Raw genomic sequence first — 27,895 nt, forward strand, 5'->3', positions numbered from 1 at the left:
GTGTCATGTCTCAGTAGATCTTCTAATCTTCAGAAGTCAGTTGGAAAGAATGGACGTTTGAAGTCCTGTTTAAAGCCTTTCTTGGACACTATTTTCTGGGAGAAAATCTAGACTTGAGGCAAGGTTTTTTTTTTTGCATGTAGGTAATTTATTTTGAGAAGTGATTTGGGAAACAAGAGTGGGAGACTGCAAAAAGTGAAAAGGAAAAAAGGAAGAACCAATAAAATTAAGTATTACTAACTTTGTCACTGCTGTGGACAAAGAGGTTCCTATTGGGTAGAATTTAAAGGGTGAGAGGTGCAGGGCACAAGTGGTGTCCAACTGACCAGGAGGTTAACTCAACAAAGATCTGTCTGCCTCTACTTCACCATAGAGGATGATATCCTTGAGTTCTATACAGGGAAGACTGAACTCTCACCTACCATGGAACTAATTTCAAAGCCTAATTGTTAGAAACTGTGTAACTAACCATTAATTTTTGGAATTTCCTAATGTTTTATGAATCAGTTTTAGTAGTTTCTCTCTTTCTAGGAGTTTGTCCCATTTCAACTAGGTTATTTAAGTTGTTGACAGGCTGTAGTTCTTGGTGTTCCTCTATAACCTTTTTATTTCTGTAAAATTGGTGTAATGTCTTCTGTTTTATTCTTTTGAGTCATCTCTCTTTTCTTGATTAGGTGAAGCTTTGTCAATTTCATTGAGCTTTTCAATGAGTCACCTTGGTTTTCTCTATTTTTCTCTTTTCTATTTCATTTATTTCCACACTCATCTGTATTATTTCTTTTCTTCTGCTTGCTTTAGGTTTAGTTTGCTCTTTTCTTCCTACGTTCTTTAAGTAAAGATAAAAGGTTATGTTACTGACATGATTTTTTTCCTTCCCTCTTAATAAACGTATTTACAGCTATAAACTTCCCTCTGAGCAGTACTTTAGCTGCATCTTATAAGTTCTGGTTTTCATAAATGTTATGATTTCATTTTCATTTATCTCAAAAGTATTTCCTAATATCCTTTGTGATTTCTTTGACCCATTGGTAGTTTAGGAGTGTGTTATTAATTTCCACATATTTGTGAATTTCACAAATTAACTTATTGTTGCCATTTCCTAATTTCATTCTGTTGTGATTGGAGAACATACTTTGCGTTATTTCAGTCCTTTTAAATATATTCAGACTTGTCTTATTGCATAACATATGGTCTGTCCTAGAGAATGTTCCATGTGTACTTGAGAAGAATGTATGTTGTTCTGTTGTTGAGTGGAGTGTTCTATAAATGTCTGGTAGGTTTGCTTGATTTGTAATATTGTTCAGGTCTTCTGTTTCTTACTGATATTCTTCCTAGTTATTCTATTCATTATTAAAAGTGGTATACTGAAGTCTCTGAACAATCATTGTTGATTTGTCTATTTCTCAATTTTGTTAGTTTTTGCTTCGTGTATTTTATAACTCCCATCCTAATGCTTTAAGGAGAAATTCAAATAATAATAATTTTATATACTTTTTACATTACATTGTTCAAAGTTAATTTGTTGTGAAAAAATATGGGGTGTGGATAAGAGGATGTATACTCATGATTACTCCAACTATGAGCTTATAGCAACAGTAGTGAAATATCAGTCACTGGTAGGAAGATTCAAAGTGCTATTTCAAGATGCTCATCATCGCTAATTATCACAGATCAAAACTATTCTACAGTGAGGTACCACCTCACATTGTCAGAATGGCCATCACTGAAAAGTCAGCAAATAACAAATGCTGGAGAGGGTGTGGGGAAAAGGGAGCCTTCCTACACTGTTGGTAGGAATGGAAGTTGGTACAGCTGCGGTGGAAAGCAGTATGGAGGTTCCTCAGAAAACTAAAACTAGAGTTGCCATAGGATCCATCAGTCCAACTTCTGGGCATGTATCTGGAAAAAAATAATTTAAAAGGTATATACACCCTGTATTCATAGCAGCTCTATTTGCAATAGCCAAGACATGGAAACAACCTAAATGCCAAGCAACAGATGAATGGATACAGAAGACGGGGCACATACATATGATGGAATTCTACTTAGCCATAAAAAGAATGAAATGATGCCATTTGCAGCAGTGTGCATGCAACTAGAGATTATCACACTGCGTGAAGTAAGTCAGAAAGAGAAAGACATACGCCATATGACACCACATATCTGTGAGGTCTAGAATATGACACAAGTGACTTGCAGTGAAACAAAGAGTCTCGCAGACAGAGAACAGGCGCGTGCTTGCCAAGGAGGTGGGGGAGGCGCTGAGTTAGGAGTTGGGATTACCAGATGCAAACTATTATGCATAGAATGGACAAGAAGCAAGGTCCTACTCTATAGCAGAGGGAACTACATTCAGTATCTTATAAAAAAATCATAATAGAAAGGAAAAAAGTTTTTTCAAAGAATTTTTTTCCCTTAAAATATCAATTACTTTTTTTTGTAGAAGTTGAAAAATCTATCCTAAAACTCTCATGGAATCTCAAAGAATCCAGAATAACCTACACAGTCTTGAAAAAGAATAAAGTTAGAGCTCTCAGTCTTCCAAATTTACTATAATGCTGCAGTAATTAAAACAGTGGTGCTCTTGGCATAAAAACAGACATATAAAGAATAGAATAGAGGGCCCAGAAATAAACCTTTGTATATACGGTCAAATGATTTTAGAAAAAGGTGCCAAGACCATCCAATGGGGAAAAGATAGTCTTGGTGTTAGGAAAACTGGAGGTCACATGCAAAAGAATGAAGTTGGATCCCTACATTATATCATATACAAAAATTACCTCAAAATGATTCAAAGACCTAAATATAAGGGCTAACACTATAAGACTCTTGGAAGAAGACATAGGGCAAAAGCTTCATGGCATTAGATATGGCAACGATTTGTTGGATGTGACACCAGAAGTACAAAAGTAAAAAGTAAAAGTAACAAAAATAAAAATAGATAAATTTGCCTCCACCAAAAAAAACTTTTTGTGCATCAAAAGACTCTATCAGTAGAATAAAAAGGCAGTTCATGGAGTGGGAAAAAATATGTGCAAAACCATACATCTGACAAGGAGTTAATTATCCAGAATATATAAAACACTCCTAAATTCAACCACGTGAAAACAAAACTTAATAAAAAAGAGCAAGGGACTTGAGTAGACACTTCTCCATATATTAGCTTATATGCCAGTAAGCACATGAAAAGATGCTTATCATCACCAATCATTAGGAAAATGCAAATCAAAAGTACAGTGACATACTGCTTTATACTTGTTAGGATCTAGGCTATTGTTTTAAGACAAACAAACAGAAAATAACAAGTATTAATGAGGATGTGGAAAAATTGGAACCCTGTGCATTGCTGTAAGAATGCAAAATGGTGGAACTGTTATAGTATGGTAGGCCCTCAAAATATTAAAAGTAGAATTACTGTATGAACCAACAGTCCCACATCTGGATATATACCCAGATAAAAGCAAGAACTTTGTACACCCATGTTTATAGCAGCATTATTCTTAATAGCCAAAAGGTGGATACAACTCAAGTGATATATACATAATGTATAATAGAGTGGTGAAAGTGAAACTCGCTCAGTCATGTCCGGTTCTTTGCAACCCCGTGGACTATACAGTCCTTGGAATTCTCTAGGCCAGAAAACTGGAGTGAGTAGCCTTTCCCTTCTCCAGGGGATCTTCCCAACTCAGGGACCCAACGCAGGTCTCCCACATTGCAGGTGGATTCTTTACCAGCTGAACCGCAAGAGGATATACAATAGAGTATTCTTCAGCCTTAAAAAGGAAGGAAATTCCAACATGTGCTCCAATCTGGATGAGCCTTGATGACGTTATGCTAAGTGAAAAAAGCCAGTCACAAAAGAGTAAACACTGATGCCACTTATATGATTCTGCTTATATGAGGTACAGTATATAAGTAATCAAGTTCATAGAGATAGAAAGTAAGATGATGGTTGACAGGAATTGAGAGGAGGCAGGGAATGGGGACTTGTTTTTCAATGTGTACAGAGTTCTGGAGATGGATGGCAGTGATGTTTGTGTATTAGTTTGAATGTACTCAATGCTAGTGAGCTGCACATTTAAGAATGGTAAAAATAAATAAATAAATAATACTAGCTCACTTAAAAAAAATTTTTTTTTCAAAGTAACCATCATGTACTTACAGACCTCATCAGAATTGAAGTGTTGTTTTATGTATTAGCCATCTTGTGAGTTTGTACTAATTTTTCCCGTTGCGCAGAGAAATGCCCAACTTTATACACATTATTTAAATGCTAACCAGAGTTTTAAGGAACATCTTGTGAGAACAGATGTAATACTGGTTAAATTCCATGAGGAGGTTGGATGAGAACTAAGAAAATTTGAAATTAGAGCTTGAAATCTCCATTTAGATATAGAGTTGACATGTCAGATTTGAGGGGTCCTAAACTGAACTTCTGTCCCACTCCCCAAAACAAAAAGAAAACAAAACCTTCTCCAGCTCATTAAATAGAAATAGAATATTCTTGTAGTTGCTCAGGCTAAATGTTTGACTTCCCCTATCCTCTCTTTGTCTTGCATCCCATTTCTGTTTTGTCAGAAAAATAGATCTGCAACCTGACCGACCGCTTCTCACCTCCCCTCCTTTGCTCTCCCTGGTTTGAGCTACCACCTCTCACTTTGACTGCTGTAACCTCCCAGATGAGTCTCCCTCCTTACATTCATTTGCTCCCTATAGTATATTCTCAAAAACACCCAGAGTGGCCCTGTACATAGATCATGTTCAGAATCCTCCAGTAGTTTCCTGAAAGGAAAGTGAAAGTGAAGTCGCTCAGTCGTGTCCGACTCTTCTCGACCCCATGGACTGCATGCCTACCAGGCTCCTCCATCCATGGGACTTTCCAGGCAAGAGTACTGGAGTGGGGTGCCATTGCCTTCTCCACCAGTAGTTTCCTATGTCAGAGTAAAAGCCAAAGTCCTTACTCAGATACCATAAGGCCTTATGACCACATTTCCTTATTCTTCCCTTTAGCTTTGCTTCACTGCTGTTCTTACCAGAGTTCCTGGACAAGCCAGGTGGGCCCCTGCCTTGGGGTCTGAGCACTTGTTGATTTTTCTATCTGGGATGCTTTTCCCTCAGATATACTTGTAGTTCACGCTCCACCTTCTCAGAGAGGTCTTCTCTATCTCACCCGACATTGTACCCCTTCCATTGTTCTCTCCTACTTTGCTTTAGTTTTATCCATGGCACCCATTGCTTTATCATTTGTACAATTTAATTACCTTGTTTATTGTCTGACCTTCCTCATTAGAAGATAAATGTTATAAGAGGGACAGGGCTTTTGCTTTGGTCGCTGCTGGGGCCCCGCACCTAGACCAGTGTCTGGCATAGAGTAGGTGCGCAGTAGCTATTGAATGAGCAGTCTTGTTGAATGTGGGTTTGTTTTTATTTTTAAAGATGAAGGAAAGAAATGTGGTTCTACAGAAGGAGTCTGTTTTAAATTGACAGTGTTATATCTGCTAAGATGAAAGGGTAGAGGCTGGGAGGAGGCTCTAATGGGCTCACACTGGAGCAGAGAGGCGAGCCCTGGGGGAGGAGTGCCCTCTGGCAGTGGAGGAGGGGATTTCTGCGTCATTCTAAAGCATATCAAGACTTTGGCCCATAGATCCCTTGTTACATTTCTGTAGCATTTAAGAGATGTGGCAGGGAATAAAGACTTGTGCTATGAACTTCCTGTGCTATTGAGAAAATTATAAACTTCTAGACCATAATAGCTGTTTAATGTTGAAGAGGAGTGGGCCACCTTGCTATTTTGTGTTTAAACAGATTACCTGGCTTAAATTTTTGTATATGATGAAGTTTCATAAGGTTTTGATTATGTTTCCTTCTTTTTTTTTTTTCACCAGCATTTTTCTCCGAGTAGGTGGTTCTTTCTGTTTGTTTCAGGACTCACATAGGCAGTGTTAAGAGCAGGGTCAGATGTAATTGCAGTGATTTTTGACAGGTTATTGGTACATGTCTTTCAGGAAATAAGTCCCTTTAGTGGTTTGTTTACATTTGAGAAAGCTGTATAAAGAGCAGGCCTAGATCTACCACCTGCTAACTTTGGTCTCCTAGGCATTGTTTGCCCTTTTCAAGCCCAAAGTTCTTCCTGTATAACAGGAGAACTAGTAATAAAAGAATTGTTTGTATTAGGGGACAGAAAATACTTTCAGTGCTTGGTAACCTGTGAACTCCGGGAGTTGGTGATGGACAGGGAGGCCTGGCGTGCTGCAATTCATGGGGTTGCAAAGAGTCGGATACGACTGAGTGACTGAACTGAACTGAACTGAACCTGTTTGAGGGGTTAATAAATGTAAAATGATTAATTAGAGGTTTAATAAATGTAATAATGATTAACGTCCGCATAGTTCTTACAAGTGCAACCTAGTAAATAGTGCTGCCGATAAATCATTCTCTGTTAGGTCATCAGCCCCCTTTCCTATCTAAATGTGTGTATTTTTTATTGGATGTAACTAGAGCACATTCCAGAGAAGGCAATGGCACCCCACTCCAGTACTCTTGCCTGGAAAATCCCATGGATGGAGGAGCCTGGTAGGCGGCAGTTCATGGGGTCGCTGGGAGTCGGATACGACTGAGCAACTTCACTTCCACTTTTCACTGTCATGCATTGGAGAAGGAGATGGCAACCCACTCCACTCCAGTGTTCTTGCCTGGAGAATCCGAGGGATGGGGGAGCCTGGTGACTGCCGTCTGTGGGGTCGCACAGAGGCGGACACGACTGAAGCGACTTAGCAGCAGCAGCAGAGCACATTCGGTGTCCTTTGTCTTTGGAGATTCTGTGTTTCCAGAGGACAAAACTGAAGGTGAAACTTTGAAAAGACTCCAGGCAAACTAAAGGAAGAGCCTTTGTTTTGTTTCTTGTGAGGAAATTAATTTAGGACTTTGTCACTGCCAAAATCTGGGACAGTTGATCCTCCAGTGGAGATTACAGCTATTTGAAATGAGCTGAGAAGATGCAAAGCTGTGTAGATTATAAATTAAAGTATTAACATTAGACTTCTTAGTGATCTTCATTGAAGAGTTACGCTTTCTGATTAATAAGAGTATATTTGATTGTTGGTTTTTCTGTGTAAAGAGCTAATCTGCTGTTGCAGCTGTCATAGGTGTTGGTGCTGAGCAGCAGAGGTGCAGAATGCTCTCGTGCACACGGCAGCCCTTTGACTAGAGATTAGCATGTGCCTTGTAATTCGTGTTCTTTGGGATAAACGTTGCTTATTCTTCTCCCCATTTTTCTTTGTAATGTGGATTTAAACCATCTTATGGATTTTTTTTAAATTGAGGTATAATTGACATAAAACACTGTTCGTTTCAGGTGTACAACATAATGAGTTGGAATTTGTGTAGGTTGTGAAATGATGACCACAAAAGACTCGGTTAGTATCTGTCACCACCCTTAGTTACAGAAATTTTTTTCCCTTTGTGATGAGAACTTTTCACTCTTCGCCCTCTCAGGGGTTTAATTCTCAGTATCTGTATCAATCAAGGCCTAGTCAAGAGTCAGAAACCGCACAGTAGTTGGAATGGGGAATTAATTACTGCGGGGTAAAGAGAACTTGAAAGCAGATGCCCCACCTACCCCAGGCCAGGGACTTGTATCTGTTAGGAACCGGGCTGTAGCAGAAGAGGAGCAGCAGAGGAGCTAGCGGCGCTTCCTCTGTATCTCAGCCGCACCCCCTTGCCTGCGTTCCTACCTCAGCTCCACCTCCGGTCAGGTGAGCAGCAGCATTAGATTCTCACAGGAGCGCAAACCCTACTGTGAACTGCACATGTCTCCTTCTGAGACTCTAATGCCTGATGAGCTGAGGTGGAGCTGAGGCGGTGATGCTCACACTGGAGAGCTCCTGCAAATACAGATTGTCATTAGCAGAGAAATTTGCACAGAGCCCATAGTAAATCAGTTGCTTGCAGACTCACATCAAAATCATATCAGTGAGTGACAAGTTATGGTGAGTTATATAATTAATACATGTCACAATGTAATAATAATAGAAATAAAGTGCACAATAAATGTAATTCACTTGAATCATTCTGAACCCTCCACCCCACCCCCGGTCTGTGGAAACATTGTCTCCCACAAAACCTGGTGCCAGAAAGTTGGCAGCTGCTATTCTAAAGGATACGGAAATGGCAGTTATAGGGGAGCAGTTAACTACCCTAGACTGAAGCAGAGTATATAGTAAAGAAAAATTTGGAAGAATGCCCTCCTGCTCCAAAGCCAGTTTCTTTTCTTGGATGTCTTCACTGGGTGTTTGCTGAGGAAATGTAGACCAAGGTTGGCAAACAGGAAGCTGTATGTGGACGTGCTGCTGAATCTGTGGGAAGTCAGCTTGGGGCACTGGCAGAACTTGCCTGAGAAGATGCTCACGAGCATGCCCGTTAAAACACGTTCGGATGAGTGCCACTGGATGTTCTGCACACCAGCAGAGCATCACAGGAGCGAGGAGATGGAGAAGCACACTGGAAGCAGGAGAAGCCTCTTCCTCATCACTCTCTACTAACTTTAATATCATGCCAACTGGCAAAGGAGAAACATTTACAGGGTCCGGCTCCATTCACAAGCAGGGCAGTGAATGGAGACTGAGTGAACTGAGAGGGAATACATTGACACCTGGCACAATCTACCCGTTTGACTACTTAGTACTCACGTGTACTTGTCTACGTATATTTGAGCTTTCATATACCAACAGAACAACTTTTAAGTTTGTGTTTAACAAGATATAGCTATCTCTCATATGCTGGACGTGCATCCTTTCCCCAAGTGAGATGCTCAGAACCTATAGTCATGCTATGCATGCAGTCCTCAAATCCCAGTGGCAGTGGGTAATATTCTTTTGTCAAGAGGCTGATTGTAAAGGTAACCTTTGACAAATCATAATAATGGAAAGAAGAAGAAAAGGAAATTATTGGAATATACAAACAGAATATAACAAAGAGAAAATATACAAAGCCATCACAGTTCTTATTTTTGTAATTAGTCACAAGACCAGAATTGTATCTCTGAGTTCTTTGTTCAGCTACCCATTTAATGGTTCCCTTGCCCTCAGCCAGAACCTCAGCCGGTAGAAATTCTTTTCTTGGTGAAATGATCTAGAATTTCAAGTTGTCATTTCTTCAGTAGTATGGCCTTTTTTTGATAAATTGTCCTAGTTTTCCATGGACCTTTATTATTGACATGGAAGTATTAAGAGGTGCCTCACAGACTCCACTGGGTTCCATACCTGATCTTCCTTGTTTTTATTGCATTGCAGCAACCCAATTTACCCCTGATAATGAGGCTCAATCCTCCCAGCAAGTACAGTAGCCCTTTTTCCTGCCCATTGGTTCACTGGAGTAAGGAGTCCCAAATGGCCATGTAGGAGTCTCATTTTCTAGTTCAATTAAACTGTTGTGTATGATGGTAGGTATATTTCCTCCTTGGGGACTAAGACCTTCAAATTAGCAGAACTCTAATCTGTCAGGACTTGAAGTGAAAATTCGATGAGTCAGTTATTGGACACAATAGTGTTTTCCCCTTGATTCTCAAATCCACATATTATGGCTGTTGTGGAGACAGCACTCTATAAGGTTCTCTGATTCAAAGCATTACCCCCCTTCTTTTAGGGTGTTGTTTCCCAGTTGAAACTACAACTGAGTAAGTGATTATTCCATCTTTTAATTGGGCCAGCCATCCTGGGTGATGCGCTGTGATAATGCCAGTTAATACTCTGGGCTTGAGCCTTTTTTTTTTTCCTCCCACTTTGCTGTGAAATGACTGTTGATTGGAAGCAGTGCTGTATGAAATGTTACGATGCTGGATCAGGCATTTCATGAGCACTGGCAGAAGCAAGGTAGGAAGAAAAGGCAAATCTATATCCAGAATACATGTCTAGTCCACTGAAAACAAATTTCTGCCTCTCCTTAATTGCTCCCACAGTCTCCCCATGATGTTCAAGTGTGGTGTAATCAACTGAGTCTCCCTGGGAATGGTACCCTATGGGAGGCTGAGTTTGAGTCTGTGCTGTTGACAAGTTGGACACACTTGGCAATAACTTTAGTCCGGTCAACTTGATTTAGGGGAAGCCCGTGTTGTTGATCCCATACATAGCTTCTCTCCCTTCAACAATGGTCACTTTTTCGTGGATCCATTGAGGAAGCACTCTGGTGCCTGAGGCAAGAGGCTGGCTGATGTCTGTAGTCATTTTGTCAGCCTGGTTATTAAGGCCTTCCTTTACAATAAATGGGCTTTCCTGGTGACTCAGATGGTAAAGAATCCACCTGCAATGCAGAGTGCCAGATTCCATCCCTGCATCGGGAAGTTCCCCTGGAGAAGGGTATGGCTACCCACTCCAGTTTTCTTGCCTGGAGAATTGCATGGACAGATAAGCCTGGTGGGCTACAGTCCATGGGGTCGCAAAGAGTCTGACACAATTGAGCAACTAACGCTTTGACTTTTTTCTCTTTACAGTGGATACCCTTTAAATGATAGGTGGCTGAGCAAATTTTGCCCATGCAGTGTAGTCCCCAACACTGCCCTGGAGCGTGCTGAGATTTGACCCTGGTTATGGGCCCAGGGTGAGAGAGTGGCTGTGGTAGGCCACAAGGAGAATGAGCATCCTCTTCCAGAGCATCTGCCCCAGGTGACATTTTCTCAGGGATTTAGTCAGTATCTTCAGGCTCCTAAGGACAAGCTCCTTCGTTCATGAGGCCCACAGTGACCTGGGGCCTCATGATTATACATTTCAGTTACGGACCTGTGGCTACAGGAAATAAGAGATTCTCTGGGGCTGTGATATAAACTCTGATTTTCAAGCTAACTCTCAGCGCTTGAGAGACCTGAGTTGGTCCTTTTCTTTCTTTGAGCACTCGGCATATTCAGTAGGCTCTGTCCGTACTACAGTTACTGCAGTCATCGCCCTCACCAAACATTCAAGTGCAGTAGTTGCCTGGGCTCCCCAGGTGCTTGCTTTCGTTTACACTTCAGCACAATCCACATTTGACAGCTCCACTAACTGTGTTGCCACGTGTGCCGTGGATTAATAGTATCCTGTTTCCCATTGGTAAGGTGCTTGTTAGCATTGCACTGAAACTCAAAGGCCTGACGAACCAGTCAACATCCCATGTTTGTAAGTCTGTCTTACAGAGTCACCCTACTTTTGGTACCAGTTTTGTGTTAAGGTCCAGTCAGCAAATAGAAACAGTAATTTGAACAAGAGAAAGTTAATATAAACAATAACTAAGTAATACTGGGCTTCCCTGGTGGCTCAGTGGTAAAGAACCCACCTGCCAATGAAGGAGACAAGAGTTCCATCCCTGGTCCAGGAAGATCCCCTGGAGAAGGAAAGGCAACCCGCTCCAGTCTTCTTGCCTGGATAATTCCATGGACAGAGGAGCCTGGCAGGCTACAGTTCATGGGGTCACAAAGAGTCAGACGTGATTGAGCAGACACACATAAAAACTAATAATAACATATTACCCACTAAAGGATAAAGAGAACCCTGAGGAATAAACGAATAGCAGATATGGGAACTGAGGCAGGCGAAATAAGAAAAGGGTACATTTGAAAGAGGGCCCACCCCAGGCTGAGATTCAGACCTCTTGAAGTCTGCTGGACGGTGGGAAAGTTTCTGAGATGCCACAGACTGAGGGGTACCAACAAAACTCTCCATGAAACTCAGTAGGACTTGACTGGGGTGACAGCAGAAGTAAAGAAAGGTCACCTGTTTGGTGCCACTGAAACTTGTGGAAGTGAGTACCGCTCAGTGTCTCACTCACCCGAAGAGCAAGAACGAAAGAAAACACCTTGGAGCCTGGCACATACTGTAGATGCTTAAATAGATGTTGAATGAATAAATGAGTACAGCCCAAGGTAGCATCAAATTGTTGGTATCTTTGTTACGTTTGATTCATTCAACTTAGTTAAAGAAAAACCACGATTTGACCTGGTCCAACCAACTGAAATTGATACATATGAAATCATCCCCTTCTCCTCCTGCCTTGGTTGTGTTAAAGGATACCTTCATTTGGTCTACGGAAAATCACCCTCCTTGGGCACCAGTGGATCCTTCTGAAGATTTGGTGTGTTTGCACTGTTAACACCCCCCTTGTTTAGAAGACTGGGCCACAGTTGGGACCAGAGGGCACAAACGACTTAAGTTTTCATTCCATTTGTTTCAGAGCAGAGAGGAAGCAACCAAATCAAGTGCCTGCGGTGATAACCCTTTTATCAGCATTAGTGACGAAGAAGCAGAGGCCTGTTGGGTTTTGGAGGATTTCTGGCAGGTTATTTGGGCTTACCTCCCTTGCTGTATGGTAGTTAGGGAGAGTTGGAAAGAAATGTGCCTCTGGTTGTGTGTGGAGAGAAAGAAGAGATGGAAACCTGACTCTGCAACTAGCTTGGAGCCTCTCTTTGCTGCCTCAGGGGGAAGATCTCACTACCTGTCACCTCCATGTCAGGAGGAAGAGGGGGAACAGAAATCATGGGAAGCCAAACCCTTCCACCACCCCACACTGCTGACACACTTCTTCTCAGAATGTGAAGAAGTCCGTCAGAATCTGAGGGAACAGGAAGAGAGTAAATGGTTTGGACGTTAATTCCTTTGTGCTTCGTGTGTGTGGTAGTGTTCCAAATCATATTCTGTAATGAGAATGTTAAATATCCATGAGTAATTTGCCCTACTTGGGACAGTGGGTTTTCATTCTCAGTTTAGATCTGGAATGTCAATTATCCAAATGTCAATTTATCCTGGAATAAATCGGCAGAATGAACAGAAGTCGTGAAATATGGACTGTGGACCTGAATGCAATTTAATGTTCACATGGGATTTCTACTGCAGTTGAATTTTGATTATGGCTACTCATAAAGTGTTTTCTGGCTTTAAACCAAAATAATTTAAATACTTCTATTTATATAAAACTGTTCATCAGAACATGAAAATATAAATGGGGCTTATTATGAGTTATTGATATTTTGAGGAGATATTTGAATTCTTATTTGTGTCTGAAGAAAGAACCTAATTTTTCTCTCTCCCTATTCTTGTGCCTCAGCTGGTAAAGAATCTGCCTGCAGTGCGGGAGACCTGGGTTCAATCCCTCGGTTGGGAAGATTTCCCTGGAGAGGGGAATGGCTACCCACTCCAGAATTCCAGGGACTGTATAGGCCATGGGGTTGAAAAGAGTTGGACGTGACTGAGTCACTTTCACTTTCACTTTCACTTAGGGTAGCTGCCCATCTTGTCACAGATGAACGACAGTCATGGTTTATGATGTCTGTTGCCCTGACACAATTATTAATTGTACTTTTTTTTACCCTTAAGTAGTCCTAACCAGGACTAAGTCTTTGGATAGGCTGATTTAGTTTAACATAGATTTGTATTGTTTAATACCCCTGAACGTTTAGAAAAAGTAAATTGTATACTGATTATATTTTAATATTCAGCAAAAAAAAAAAATGTGAATGAAATTAAATAGAACAAAGGTGTTGTGAAAAGTAGAATCTTTAATTTTCAGGTTGTATCTTTAAGAAAAGCCCACCAGAATTATCAGTATTTTGTATGTCCATAAAGGAGACAGAGCCAAAGAATTGATGCTGGAGAAGACTCTTGAGAGTCCCTTGGACTTCGAGGGGATCAAACCAGTCAATCCTAAAGGAAATCAACCCTGAATTAGAAGGACCGATGCCGAAGCTGAAGCTCCAGTACTTTGGCCACCTGATGCGAAAAGCTGACAGAGATTGAAGGCAAAAGGAGAAGGGGCAGCAGAAGAAGAGATGGTTAGATAGTATCACTGACTCAATGGACATGAATCTGAACAAACTCCGGGAGGTAGTGAAGGTCAGGGAAGCCTGGTGCGCTGCAGTCCATCGGGTTGCAAGGAGTTGAACACGACTTAGTGCCTGAACAACCACAATGTCCAGATTAATTCTTCCCCCTCCAAATTGCAGTCATTTCTTCTTTCAACAGCCGTTTATTGGGCACTATCTAGGTGTCAGACACAGCATTTGTGTCTGGGAATACCAAATAGAAAGATGCAGTCCTTGCTCTCAGGTGGCCCATCATAGAGCCATTGAACCTTTGAGCAATATCATGTATCACATGTCTGTGTGTGTGCACAGTCTTCCACACGAACACTGAGGAAAGAAGTCCCTGTGGAGTGGTACATGCATCTATTTCCTAGAGGAGTGAACCTGAGAGGATGAGTAAGCCTGGAGCAGGCAGACAGCAGTGGGGAGCAAAGTAAAGTGTTACAGATGGATAGAGCAGGTCATGTGAAACAGTAGGATGTGGGTAAGGAATAGTGTGGTTAGCTGGGAATGATGCTGAAACATTATTTAAGGCTGGCTTGTGTAGAATCTTGTGTGACTAATTTCAGTAATCTGTGAGTTTTGGAAAAACACTGAAGAGTTTTATATGTTTTATGCTAGGAAGACGAACGTCAGACTAGAGGCAGAGACTCTAGTTGGTTGCTCAACTTTTCAAACAGATGGGCAATCTGATTTCATCTGTCCTGTACTTAACTCCCTCCACTTAACCCTAGATATTTTTTTGAAGCAAATTCCAGACATAAAGATTAATATGTGGATAGGATAATATGATGTCTTGGATTTGCTTAAAAAATATATGATTCTTTTTAAAAACATACTTATCCATTCACACACACACAATCAGTCAGTTCAGTCACTCAGTTGTGTCCAACTCTTTGTGACCACATGGACTGCAGCATGCCAGGCCTCCCTGTCCATCGCCAACTCCCGGACTTTACTCAAACTCATGTCCATTGAGTTGCTGATGCCATCCAACCATCTCATCCTCTGTTATCCCCTTTTCCTACCACCTTCAATCTTTTCCAGCATCAGCATCTTTTCAAATGAGTTAGCTGTTTGCATCAGGTTGGCCAAGGTATTGGAGTTTCAGTTTCAGCATCAGTCCTTCCAATGAATGTTCAGCACTGATTTCCTTTAGGATGGACTGGTTGGATCTCCTTGCTGTCCAAGGGACTGTCAAGAGTCTTCTCCAACACCACAGTTCAAAAGCATCAATTCTTCAGTGCTCAGCCTTCTTTATGGCCCAACTTTCACATCCATATATGACTACTGGAAAAGCCATAGCTTTGACTAGACGGACCTTTGTTGGCAAAGTAATGTCTCTGCTTTTTCATATGCTCTCTAGTTGGTCATAACTTTTCTTCCAAGGAGCAAGCGTCTTTTAATTTCATGGCTGCAGTCACCATCTGCAGTGATTTTGGAGCCTCCCAAAATAAAGTCTGTCAGTGTTTTCATTGCTTCCCCATCTATTTGCCATGAAGTCATGGGACCAGATGCCATGATCTTAGTTTTTTGAATGTTGAGTTTTAAACAGAACAGACTGGTTCCAGATTGGGAAAGGAGTACGTCAAGGCTGTCTATTGTCACCCTGCTTATTTAACTTATATGCAGAGTACATCATGAGAAACGCTGGGCTGGAAGAAGCACAAGCTGGAATCAAGATTGCTGAGAGAAATATCAGTAATTTCAAATATGCAGGTGACACCACCCTTACAGCAGAAAGTGAAGAAGAACTAAAGAGCCTCTTGATGAAAGTGAAAGAGGAGAGTGAAAAAGTTGGCTTAAAGCTCAACACACACGCATTCACACCCTATTTCATAATGTCAGATGTCCAGTTAGTATTCAGTTCACCAATATTTCCCAAATTTTCTCATTTGTTTTTTACTGTTGGCTTGTTCAAAGTAGAATCTAAATTCCTTTTAATCCATAATTCTATAGGAAATATTCTTTAATACAGTTTGAATTTTGCTTGTGTTTTAAAGATGGTAGAGATTTATTGTGCTTATAACAGGAGGAGAGAAGAAATAAGAGACCAAGTCTAGGAGGTTGGAGCAGTAGATGATACAGGGAAAGACGATGAATGGGGTACTTGCACGAATGCTGTCCTTGGAAAGGAGAATGATGTGCATTTCTTATATTCTCTAGTTTGACAGGTTTTTGTGTTTTTTTTTTTTTTCCAAATTAAAAAAAAAAGTGAAGGTGGAGGATCATACCTCTCTCACAAATAGGAAGGAAAGAAGTAATGATGGACTCGTGTAGATAAGTTTGGAATAGAGGCAAGGTCAGTGGAAGAATACTGTTTTCTATAAAGTAAGAGTTTGTATGAGATGGAGGATGCTGGCGAGGAGAGTACAGAAACAACCTTTTAGAGAATGAAAAAGGATCTCGTGTAGAAACATTTTTATAGGAATGGTGTACATTCAGGATGGTAGTAAATCGAGTGTCATGGCAAGTAAAAGGAACAGCTGAAAACACTGTAGTGTTTATAGCTCAACTGTTGCTAACTTAGGGTGTATTGTGGCCTTATGGTGGCAGCCTTCACCTGTGCCCATTCTGGGAGGGGCACAGATTGAAGCAAAATGAGCATACTGTGTTTTTTGTTTCTGTTTTTTTGTTAGTAAATTTCTAAGACAAGCATGCTGGCAAACCAAAAAGAATCTGTTAACTCAAAGTCAATCTCTCTTTCTTCTTGAGACCTTCAGTGCTTTGGTGTTTTCAAATAGTATTAGAACTCTAGAAGTCTTTTAAAAACATCTCCAACAATTTAGGGGTGGCCATATATCATTCAAATCAGGAAGGTTAATGAAGTCTTTGCCTGTTTAGTGCAGAGTAGAAGGACATCCTAATATAGTTGGATATGAGCATTTAAAGCTATTTTATTATAAAAAAGTGGAATTGGTGGAAAATCTGAGAAGAGTTTTCTTCTGTCACTTGTTTCTATTTTTAGAAAATAGAACTAGAAGTACTTCAGTTTTTATTTTGAAATAATTACAGATATACAATGAAAGAATAGAACAAATAAAACAAAGAACTTTCATATGTTTTTCCAGGTTCACCAATCAGTAACATTTTGCCACAATTGCTTTATCATTCTATAATCAATATATGTATGAATATACACATTATTTCCCTAGCCAATTTTGTTTTATCTTTGTGATAATAATCTAAGACATTCTCATATGTGTTACTTAAAGTGTCAACAGCCATTGAAAATATATATTCCTAGATTTCCCCCATCTTATCTATGAAACCCTCTTGCCAGCATTAATTTTCTTAATTTTCCATGTACTTTAAACATCATCATAGAGTTTAGTGCTTAATGAGATAATGAGATAGTTTATTATATGTATTCCCATTCCTCAGATGGTTAAATTTCTATCACAAAAATGTGGTGAAGCCTGAACTTAGTCTTGGACTTCTTGACTCGGGAGAGAAGAGGAGGGGTGTTGGGGGAGGGGGCTAGAAGGATGATAGTAAATATGAGCCTACAGTGTAGTACATAGAAGCGTAGGGTGTAGACTAACAGACTTTTGTAAGGGAAGGGAGCTTAGATACCAGGTATTGGTACAATGCTTTGATGGTACAGGTGAAAATATTGAAGTTTGAAGGAATTAAATGAGTTAACTCTTTGGATCGAGCTAGATTAGTACCTTAGTCTTCTGCCCCAGTCCATGCTCTTTTTTGCTTCTGTATCTTTTTTACTTGACTCTCCAGATAAATAGCAGAATTCTCCAGAGGGAGAATATGTCTAAATACTCTTAAGGCATCAGCTCTCAAGCTTTTTGGCAACAAGACCAGTTTTCATGTTTAAAAATTGGGAAACTTTTGAGGATGTTCTCTTGTGGTGATGGCATACATAGTCAAGGTTTATCAAATTATACACTTTAAATATGTGGAGCTTATTGTATGTTTGGTGTACCTCAGTAAAGCTATTTACAAAATTATTAAGGACCCAAAGAACTTTTTTTTATATAATGGGTTTTATCTATCAATATTTATAAATTAGATATTAAAATGAAGACTTTAGAAACATTTTTTTAAAACAGCAGCAATAAATATGACTTATTTATATTAATTATAATTTATATTAAAATATATGATATATTAACATTAATATGTTACCTGCCCAAGGTACCCTGCCCAAGGTTAACATTTTTAATGAGTATACTTAAAAAAAAAAAAAATGTTGAGTAAGAAGGCTGGTGGTGTATCTAAATTTCTGGTGAACTGTCTGGTTTAATAAAAGACAGCTACAATTCAGTATGTCACAATATGTTGTTTGAGTTGAACTATAAGAAGGAAATCCATTTCACATATATATATATATATATATATATATATATATATATATATATATATGTAAGTTAAGATAAAGGGTATTTTGATAGTTTTTTCCTCAGGTAACTAGATATTTTTCTTTGATTTGACATCATAATTGGAGAAGTGGTCGTTTCTTAAAGGTTACTTGCATTATGGAATCTGAAACCATATCAATGAACTTTTTTTAATTAAGATCTATTGGTCCGTGTTGCACTTTGAATGGCTCTTATCTGATACAATTATTCTGGCTTTGATATATAGAGATACAGATATTACTAGATTAATTGACACTTTAAATATCTAGCCATTTGCCTTTTCTGTAAAATGCTTCCAATTTCATAGAAATAGAAACTGGCCTTTTTTCCCCCCATTCTACGTTTATAGGAGAACCAAAGTATCTAGGGTTTTTTCCATTGTATTAAGTAAATTACTTTTTATTTTAAATTTAATATTTCATTCTTTGTCTGAAATAGACTAAGTAGATTGCAATTATGCTTTAAAAACACACACACACACACACACACACACACACACACACATTTATTCTGAAGGCTGTTGTTCCTGCAAGGGAGTTTTCCTGCTTATACTTTGGAGTTATAAAAAGGAAATCTAGGTCAGTAACACTGAATGAAAATGTGGGAGAGAGCCTGTGTCAAAAATGCTCATTAATAACACTGTTGGCCAGAGGCTATTCTGAACATTGCTTCCAGGCTGGGCTGCGTCACCAGCACAGAGGGGAGATTACCAGAGGTGTTTATTCTTCTACAGAATATGTGAGCAAACTGTCCCCACTTCACTGATTAACAACTGCTTTATTTCTCAAAGGGTAAGAAATTTAAGCAGAATCATAGCCTTTTAAAGTTTATTTTAGAAATGATAGACTGTCGTTTAAATGCTTCTTGGGTTTCTTATGCTTTTCATATTAAATATAAATCGTTTTCCAAGAAGGTTGATATATATGAATTTGTTAAATCATCCAGTCTAGAATAATGACCCTTGTGGTAATTTTGATAGCACCTTGTTTTTTGAGCACAATTCTGTGCCATGCACTGAGCTAAACATTATGAAGAAATAAAGTGATAAAAGCATACTTTTTACTTTTTAAAGAACACATATTAATGATTTGGGGAAATAAGATTAACACATGTTAAATAATGGATTTTTACATGATGAACATAGAATACTTAAAAGGTTTCAGTTCAGTTGAGTCGGTCAGTTGTGTCCGACTCTTTGCGACTCCATGAATCACAGCACACCAGGCCTCCCTGTCCATCACCAACTCCCGGAGGTCACTCAGACTCATGTCCATGGAGTCAGTGATGCCATTCAGCCATCTCATCCTCTGTCTTCCCCTTCTCCTCCTGCCCCCAACCCTTCCCAGCATCAGAGTCCTTTCCAATGAGTCAACTCTTCGCATGAGGTGGCCAAAGTACTGGAGTTTCAGCTTCAACATCAGTTCTTCCAGTGAACACCCAGGACTGATCTCCTTTAGGATGGACTGGTTGGATCTCCTTGCAGTCCAAGGGACTCTCAAGAGTCTTCTCCAACACCACAGTTCAAAAGCATCAATTCTTTGGCGCTCAGCCTTCTTCACAGTCCAACTCTCACATCCATACATGACCACTGGAAAAACCATAGCCTTGACTAGACGGAGCTTTGTTGGCAAAGTAATGTCTCTGCTTTTTAATATGCTATCTAGGTTTAAGTTGTTTTTTTTTTTTAAATAAAGGCTAATAAAAAAAATACGTGGTTAAGGGCTAAATTGTTTGCTAGGAACAACAACAAATGTTGAAAGAGCTTAGTAAAGGAAAATGAGCATTAAAATCTGAAGAGAGGCTCTGTGGAAGCTCTGACCTGGGTCCTGGCCTTGGGATGTTGGTACAAGAGGGAACATTTCAGACAGGTAGATCACGTGAGCAAAGGCACAGGGGCAAGAAGCACGGGCTTGAGGGGACTAACCCGCTTTCCTGTTGGAGTCAAGGGAAATAAGCCTGGCAGGAGTTCATTTCAGTGGATGAGGAACAGTATTAGTTAGCACCCAACACTTTGATTCTTATTCTGTGGGAAGCATTTGTTGTGTTAAAGCCCTAAGCAGATTGACTTTATTAACTTTGAAATAAGAGATGGTGAGTGTACCTTCTCTAAGTAGGCCATAATTCAAAGATTGAAATGCTAATACTTTCCTGTGTAGTGTAAAATTATTGATAAAATGACAAGTATCCTTAGAGGTCATTACTGAGACGGGGAGAAATAAAAAGGCTGTCCTGTGTTTGCATGGTTAGCTTTCAGTAGAGCAGAGTCTAGCGCTTAATCTATACTAATACCCAACCCTTTGCTTGCTTGTTTACTCTGTCTCCCTCCCTTTATCCCTCCTTCTGTCCCTCCTGTGGTTTAACCTTTGCAGATTTACTAGAATATTTACTAATAGAAAAGTGGGGGAAAGAAAAACTATTCTCGAAGACAGCCAAAGAGCCAAGTTTTGAGGCTGTTGCTTACAATCTGTTGAGTCAGTTACAAATGGAGTCCTATCATCAACCTCAGGGCATCAGAAAAATCTTGTTTTCTCTTTATCATCTTATGGTTGATTTCTCCTTAATAATTCAGAATGGGGCCATGCTATTACATTTGTGTTTTTGTTATTTGAGAACTAAGCTAAATAATTCTATAAAATCTTACATATGTCTACATGAAAACCTGTACTTGAATGTTCATAGTAGTTTTATTTACAAAAGACAGAAATAGAAACAATCAAATGTCAACAGTGGTAGCTTATAACTTTGGTTTCCTGTTTCTGTTTGAAGGGTTTCCATCTGAATTCCTTGAAGAGAAGATGGCCTACCAGGGATATCAGAACAGCCAGAACTGGCCAGAAAATACAAACTTTTGCTTTGAACCTGAGCACATGGTAAATCCTATCCAGACTGGTAAGTACAAGACTTGCTTGTGACTGCTGAATATAATAACTTAAACATGAAAAGCCTCCAGTCACCACTCAGATAAAACATTTCAGCCTAAATATTGCTCGTAAAGCACAACCCAGGTATAATGGTTTCCTCTGGACATATAGTTGACCTTTCTCCTCTCTATTTATCCCTTCCTCTGAGGCAAGTGCCCCTTTGTTCTCTCCCCTTCAAAACCTGTTTTGACTAAATTAACTGAAATTCATCTTCATTGAGGACTAAATGATCAGTTGAACCCTAGAACTTTCATTCTTCTGTCGAGAATTATAGTAATAAGGACACCATTTGTGGAATGCCTGTTTGTCCCAGGCACAGTGCTAGAGCCTCAATATACGTTCTCTCTACATTTATTACCTAACTCTGACAAATATATATTGTCCTCATTTGACAAAAGAGAAATGAAAACTTATACCCAGTTTCTATAAAATTAAAACTAATTTATATAGAGAAAAAAAAACATATCTGTTGTTGCCTAGAGCTAGAAGTGGCAGGAGGGGTGGGCTGCATAAGGACCTCAAAGCAGTGGCATTGATACCTCCACGTCAGAGCAGTCAAGTTGAGAGCTCACGGTATTTGTTTCTACTTATACTATATGGTTTCTGTTTTGTTATCTAACTTATGAGGTGCTCGTGAAGTGAAGTGAAGTCACTCAGTCATGTCTGACTCTTTGCGACCCCATGGATTGCAGCCTAAGAGGCTCCTCTGTCCATGGGATTTTCCAGGCGAGAATGCTGGAGTGGGTTGCCATTTCCTTCTCCAGGAGATCTTCCTGACCCAGAGATCGAACCCCGGTCTCCCACATTGTAGGCAGACGCTTTACCGTCCGAGCCACCAGGGAAGTAAGGTGCTCATAACTGGTTCCAGATCATCTAGTACTTGATGTTCTGTACCACTCTCCAGTCATTGGTTACCCTGGATATGTGTAATTTTAAAAGAAGCCTTATTGAGATATAATTCACATACCATACAATTCACCCATTCAAAGTATACAATTAGGTGGATGTTAGTATATTTATATACCTCCTAAAGAAACTCAGTACTCCTTAGATCTCACTGCCTACCTCCTATCCATCCTAGCCCTAAGCTACCACTAACTAACTTTGTGTCTCTGTATATTTACCTGTGAACTGTGAGATTGGATGAGATCACTAAGGGGAGGGAATGTAGAAAAAGAAGGCTCTTCATCTCCCCCCCATCTTTAGTTCTCAGCTTAAATATGAACTAAAGTATATCCATCTGCTAAATGTTTTCAACTCTTATTTTTATACATCTTAGGATTTTTAGAGTGTTCAGGGTCTGCATATCATACACACCCAGTAAAATATATTGGCCACCTGATGCAAAGAGCCGAGTCACTGGAGAAGACCCTGATGCCCAGAAAGGTTGAGAGCAAGAGGAGAAGGGGGCCACAGGGGATGAGATGATTGGATGACATCCCCAACTCAATGGACATGAGTTTGAGCAAGTCTGAGAAATAGTGAAGGACAGGGAGGCCTGGTGTGCTGCAGTTCATGGGGTCGCAAAGAGTGGGACGTGACTGAGCAACTGAACAACAAAATAGTGATGAATAAATGACAGAATTTCATAGAAATCTTTGATTTTTACATGTGATTTGGCAGTCTTCCTCTCCTAATACGCGAACCATGCAACAGTTATTTTTGTTGCTAATTTAAGGCCTAGACTTCAGTGCAGCCGCCTCTGACAGTGGAAGTACAGAATTAGCATTCACTGAGAATAGAAATGCATGTCTTAGGTCCTAGCAATCTTTTACCCCTGGCTTTCTGGGGTAACTCAGATGTATGTTGCATTTTGAGATGGCCTCCTTAGAGAGCAGAATTCTTGCTTGGCCTGAGTGGCTTTGCTCTTTTTTTGTAAGAAGGTAGAGTTTACCTAATGTTTTCAGTGCCTTCACTCATGCCAGCTCCTGAGTATAGAGTTCATTCTCTTCAGATGCCAGCTGTTCACCTTGTCTCATTCAGACAGCTTTTGAAATGCAGTTTTCTTCATGATGTTCACAGGAGGTGAAAATGTCCTTTTTACTTTTTTTTTTAATAACCTAGAATGAATGTCTGCTCTGTAAATACATATTGAAAGTTTAGTTATATTTCTACTCTCACCTCCTAGTATAGACTCAAGCATGATTTGTACTTTCAGTTTTGTGTATTTGTTGCCTGACTGATTTAGATAATCAAATATTAGAGAATATGAGATTTTGTAATTTTAACTGTGAAAGTGAATTAGTGAATATTTGATTCCCTGGCATGTTCAGTCACGTATTATCTTATTTAGCACACTGTTGACAACACACAATATTCAATAATATTGAATATTCATTCAATAATAAATGCTAATCTTTCTAGTTGTGTTCTGGAAATGAGTTTTAAATTCCTTCTTTATTCCAGATCCCTTTAAGATGCACCATGATGACGGCCTAGAAGATTCGCTCTTTTTCCCCAGTGGAACAACCAATACTTCAGCATTTGTAGAACAAAATGATCCCCTGAAAGACACTTATGGTATGACTTCTCTAACTGGATTTATTTCTGAATTCCAAGCAATTAATGTGGCCTTTCATTTATCACATTTGAAGTGAACCACTAGGGAAAGTCATGTTTAGGGACTCTGTCTGTCACAAGGCTGTTTCTAAATTGGGCTTTCCTGATGGTTCAGTAAGTAAAGAATCTGCCTGCAGTGCGGGAGATCCAGGTCCAATCCCTGGGTCAGGAAGATCCACTGGAGAAAGAAATGGCAACCCACTCCAGTATTCTTGCCAGGAAAATTCCAGGGACAGAGTTTTAGTCATAAAAATTCACAGTTGAGCTGCTCAGAGGCTGCTTACCTCCTCTTATGGGAGAATCTTGAACTCTGTATCGTAGGGCCAGCTTCTGTCTCCACATTTTATTGGTTCATGGACTTTTTAAGAAAGTTATATCCTCCCTAAAGTTTGATTTCTTTATAAAATGGAGCCACCATTAGTTCTAACCTTAAAGATGTGGTGATGATTAAATAAAATTATGTAAAAGTACACCACGTAGTATCTGGTACATAGTAAAACGTTAAACAGACCTTAGTTCTCAATTAGTAGTATCCTCATTCCTGGTTTTATATAGCTTAACATGAATGTGGCCAAGGAACTGTAGGGCAGGCAAAGCTTTACTTCTACTCATCTTTGGTGTTCAGTTGAGTTTAATAAAAAGATTTATCAAAGAAAAAAGCAAGTAATTTGGGCTTCCCTGGTGGCTCAGATGGTAAAGAATCCACCTGTAATGCGGGAGAGCTGAGTTCAATCCCTGGGTTGGGAGGATCCCCTGAAGGAGGGCATGGCAACCCACTCCAGTATTCTTGCCTGGAGAATCCCCATGGACAGATAGGCATGCAACATATATCACATGGGAAGAAAGCAACTCAAAGTGGTAGCTTAGAAATTCAGTTTGTGTAACATCCTCAAGAAAGAATAATAAACTTATAGAGAAATGACAGGAAAAATGAAGCAATTTTACACTTCCAAGAGTCGTACTGTGGGAGGGTAAATATGTGGGAGGAAACTAATGGAGTCAGGTTTGTTGGCAGATTCCTCTGGTGCCCTCTCTGGCCTGATGAGCATCTCTTGCCAGTGAAAGGAACATTTATATCCTGCCTTTAGTCAGAAAGGCGGTAGCTTTTTCTGGGTTTGCTATTTGCTTGAATGCCTTCAGCTCAAAATTTTTATGTCAAAGTGGTGTATCTGAGGGTGACATGTTCTGGTGTCCTTCATTACCCATCATCAGTAAGTCCCACTTCAAATTATGTTTATAATTTTGTTTTTGGTAAAGATCCTGACTAGTAGTAATATGTTTCACTTGTGCTTTCCTGTGGCCCGATGATCTCTTGGAAGAAGGATGTTGAATAAATTGACTTTGATGCTGTCATCTAATCTCCTGAGTTGATTTTGGCTTTGACTCCTGTTTTTTTTTTTTTTTTCAGCTCACTAGCTAGGGAGTCATTTAGTTGCATTGACTTCTCTCTTTACAGCATCTTTCTTCTCTTCCTTTATTCTCTCTCTGCTTTACCCTAATGAATGCCCCTATCTCTTCATACCTAGAGTATCTCAGTAGTCACCTGTCAGAATCCTGCTCCCTTTTAAAATTATTTCTGAATATGCCTGATCACTCTGACTCCTTGTTCTTTATTCTTATCTCATTTTCATGGTTAATACCTTAAGATAGCATGCCCCTGTCCTTTGGGGGTTTTTTGCTCTTGATTTATCTGGTTTTCCAGATCCTTCTTCTGTTGTTTGTTCTAATCTTGTTTTACCTCTCTGGTTTACAAAGACCTATTTAAATCAGACTGATCTCATAGTCCAAGAAACATTCATGTGCTTTTGGCATCTTCATTCTTTTCTTTGCTCAATGGTATCTCCATTCCTGAAATTAACTTCTCTCTCCTCTCTTCTTATTCTTGTTTCTCCTCTGAAACCTTCTGTGACTATTCTGGTCTTCTTCATATTTGTTTGTAAACTCTAATAACATTTAGTCCATACAACACAGTTTTCCTTATTTGATATATGTGTCTTTTGCCTCTCTAGCTAAATTGTAATCCTGATGGCAAGGACCCGGTGATATTAAATCTCGTGTGATATTATGTCTGGCAGAGGACAGCATAATAATAATACTTTAAATCTGTCTAGTTCTTAATAATTTACAAATCATTTTCACAAAATTGTAATTTTTGAATCTTTGCAAAACACTGTAGGTGGCCAGTCAATGTTGATTAGTGGTGTGACAGCCTAACAGTTAGCCAAACCTTACACGTGTCAGCGATTTTTACTTTTAAACTTTCCTGCTTTGTTTCTCATTGTTCCTGTTGACCTATGTCTTCATGGCAGTGTATAAACTGATTTCAGATATCAAATGTGCTTTTTCCTCAATGTTGACTGAGTTTCAGAAATGGATTTCTGTGTTACTATTAGGTATGTTACCCTGCGACACATTTGCTCCTGCAGCTGTTGTTCCTCAGGGGTGGTCTGCAGAAGCCCCCAACCCTGCACACTTGGAATCCTTCACTTCCCCCGAGGCCGTTCCACAGCCTCTGCAGCCAACAGCAGGTACATTATTAGACTCCTTCTTTGCACTTAATAGTTATAGTATCAGTAATCATCATATAGTTTTTAGCCTTTTGCTTGCAGCATGGATAAAATTTTCACCACTGTCACAAATGTTTTTAAACTTTTTAAACTTTTAAATGTTTTTAAAGTACTGACTTCACAGCTGGAGGAATTAAGTTGTAGTTGAAATACAATCAGGGTTAGAGGGCAAAGACGGTCCGTGTAATTCAGTGCAGATTTAGAACTCAGAGGTGGGGGCGTTTCTTGACATCCACAGGTTCCCTTCCTGCCACTAATTGTGTACCTGTTGGTGTGTGTTTTGGGGTTTTTTTGACCTGTGTTTTTTTTCTCTCCTTTGCCTTTCCTCCTCCACTATATGTTCTGCCAATATTTTATTCTTCTAAATATTGAAACTGTTGAAGAGTAGCAACAAATGCATTAATGGACAGCTTTTTAGTTATGTTTAGGACGTTATGGTCACAAAAGCCAGATCTCTCATGGCCTAAAAACGTAAGTTTTGAGTGAAGAGCTATGAGCAGGCAATGATGGATCCTAAGTGTCCAACTTATTTCCCTTAGAGCCAGCTGAGAAAGTAGAAATGGCATCAGGAGAAGAGAGAGCAGAAGCATTGGAGATGATGATGAAACTGCAGGCGGCTGACATGGCGCCATCTCGAGAAGCAGAGATGGTCCTGGCTAAAGATGTGGTGCCAGCCACAGAGACAGGGGTGGCATTGGCTAAAGACATGGAATCACCTACCAAACCAGATGAGGCACTGGTCAAGGACGTGGAATCATCCATCGAATCAGATATGGCCTTAGTCAAGGATGTGGTACTGCCTGTACAAACAGAGGAAACTGCAGTTAAGGATGCCATATTGCCCACAGAAACAGATGTGTCTTTGGACGAGGACCTGGCACTGTCCACAGAAACAGAGGTATCCGCAGCCCAGGACATACTACTATTCAAAGAAACAGAGAGCATTCCACCTGTTACAATGGATTTGGCCTCAGCTGAGGGCACAGTCCCACCTACAGACCAAGAGATGACCCCCGTTAAGGTAGCAGCATCACTCTCAGAGATAGAGGCACCCCTGGATGAGGACATTGTGTCATCCACAGAAATACGCTCAGCCAAAGAGATAGGCCTGTCCTCAGAAACAGAGGTGGCCCTGAGCAGGGAAATGGGACTACCCCCAGAAACAGAGGCCATTCTAGACAAGGACATGGCTGCACCTCCAGAAACAGAAGTCATCGTGCCAGTCAAAGACATGGCTCCATCCCCAGGAATAGAGACGACCCTGGCCAAGGACGTGGCTCCACGTCAAGAAATAGAGGTGACCCTGGGCAAGGATACGGTTTCACTTCCAGCAACAGAGATGGCCCTGGGCAGGAATGTGGCTCTGCCCCCAGAAACAGAGGTGACCCTGGCAAAGGATGTTGCTCAGCCCCCTGAAACGGAGGTGAACCTGGCCAACAATGCGGCTCTGGCCAAATTCTCAGAAGCAGAGGTGGTACCAGTTCCTGTTAAGGACATGGAAACTGCACAGACCCAGGAAGCAACAAGTGAGGATTCCCAGTTAAAATCTCTCCAGGATGAGGGACAGTCAGCTGTACCTCTCATGACTTCACCAGGTATGGGCTTACGTTTACTTGCGGTATTTCTGTCCATGTAGTCTCCAGAAGAGTGAGG

The 27,895-nt window shown here is 40.1% G+C and overlaps 1 protein-coding gene across 27 annotated transcripts in view; it reads left to right on the forward strand.

Moving 5' to 3' along the window:
* MAP4 (microtubule associated protein 4) overlaps positions 1-27,895 on the forward strand; it is a 151,641-nt gene that overhangs the window by 81,899 nt on the left and 41,847 nt on the right. For all 27 annotated transcript variants that reach the window (XM_059880097.1, XM_059880098.1, XM_059880099.1 and 24 more), the window contains 4 exons: positions 20,962-21,084; positions 23,523-23,636; positions 26,069-26,203; positions 26,782-27,837. In XM_059880097.1, coding sequence (XP_059736080.1) covers positions 20,962-21,084; positions 23,523-23,636; positions 26,069-26,203; positions 26,782-27,837 — 1,428 coding nt within the window. The remainder of the gene's footprint in view (positions 1-20,961; positions 21,085-23,522; positions 23,637-26,068; positions 26,204-26,781; positions 27,838-27,895) is intronic.

The sequence above is a fragment of the Bos taurus genome, chromosome 22, assembly GCF_002263795.3.
Source record: "Bos taurus isolate L1 Dominette 01449 registration number 42190680 breed Hereford chromosome 22, ARS-UCD2.0, whole genome shotgun sequence".
Lineage (NCBI taxonomy): Eukaryota > Metazoa > Chordata > Mammalia > Artiodactyla > Bovidae > Bos > Bos taurus.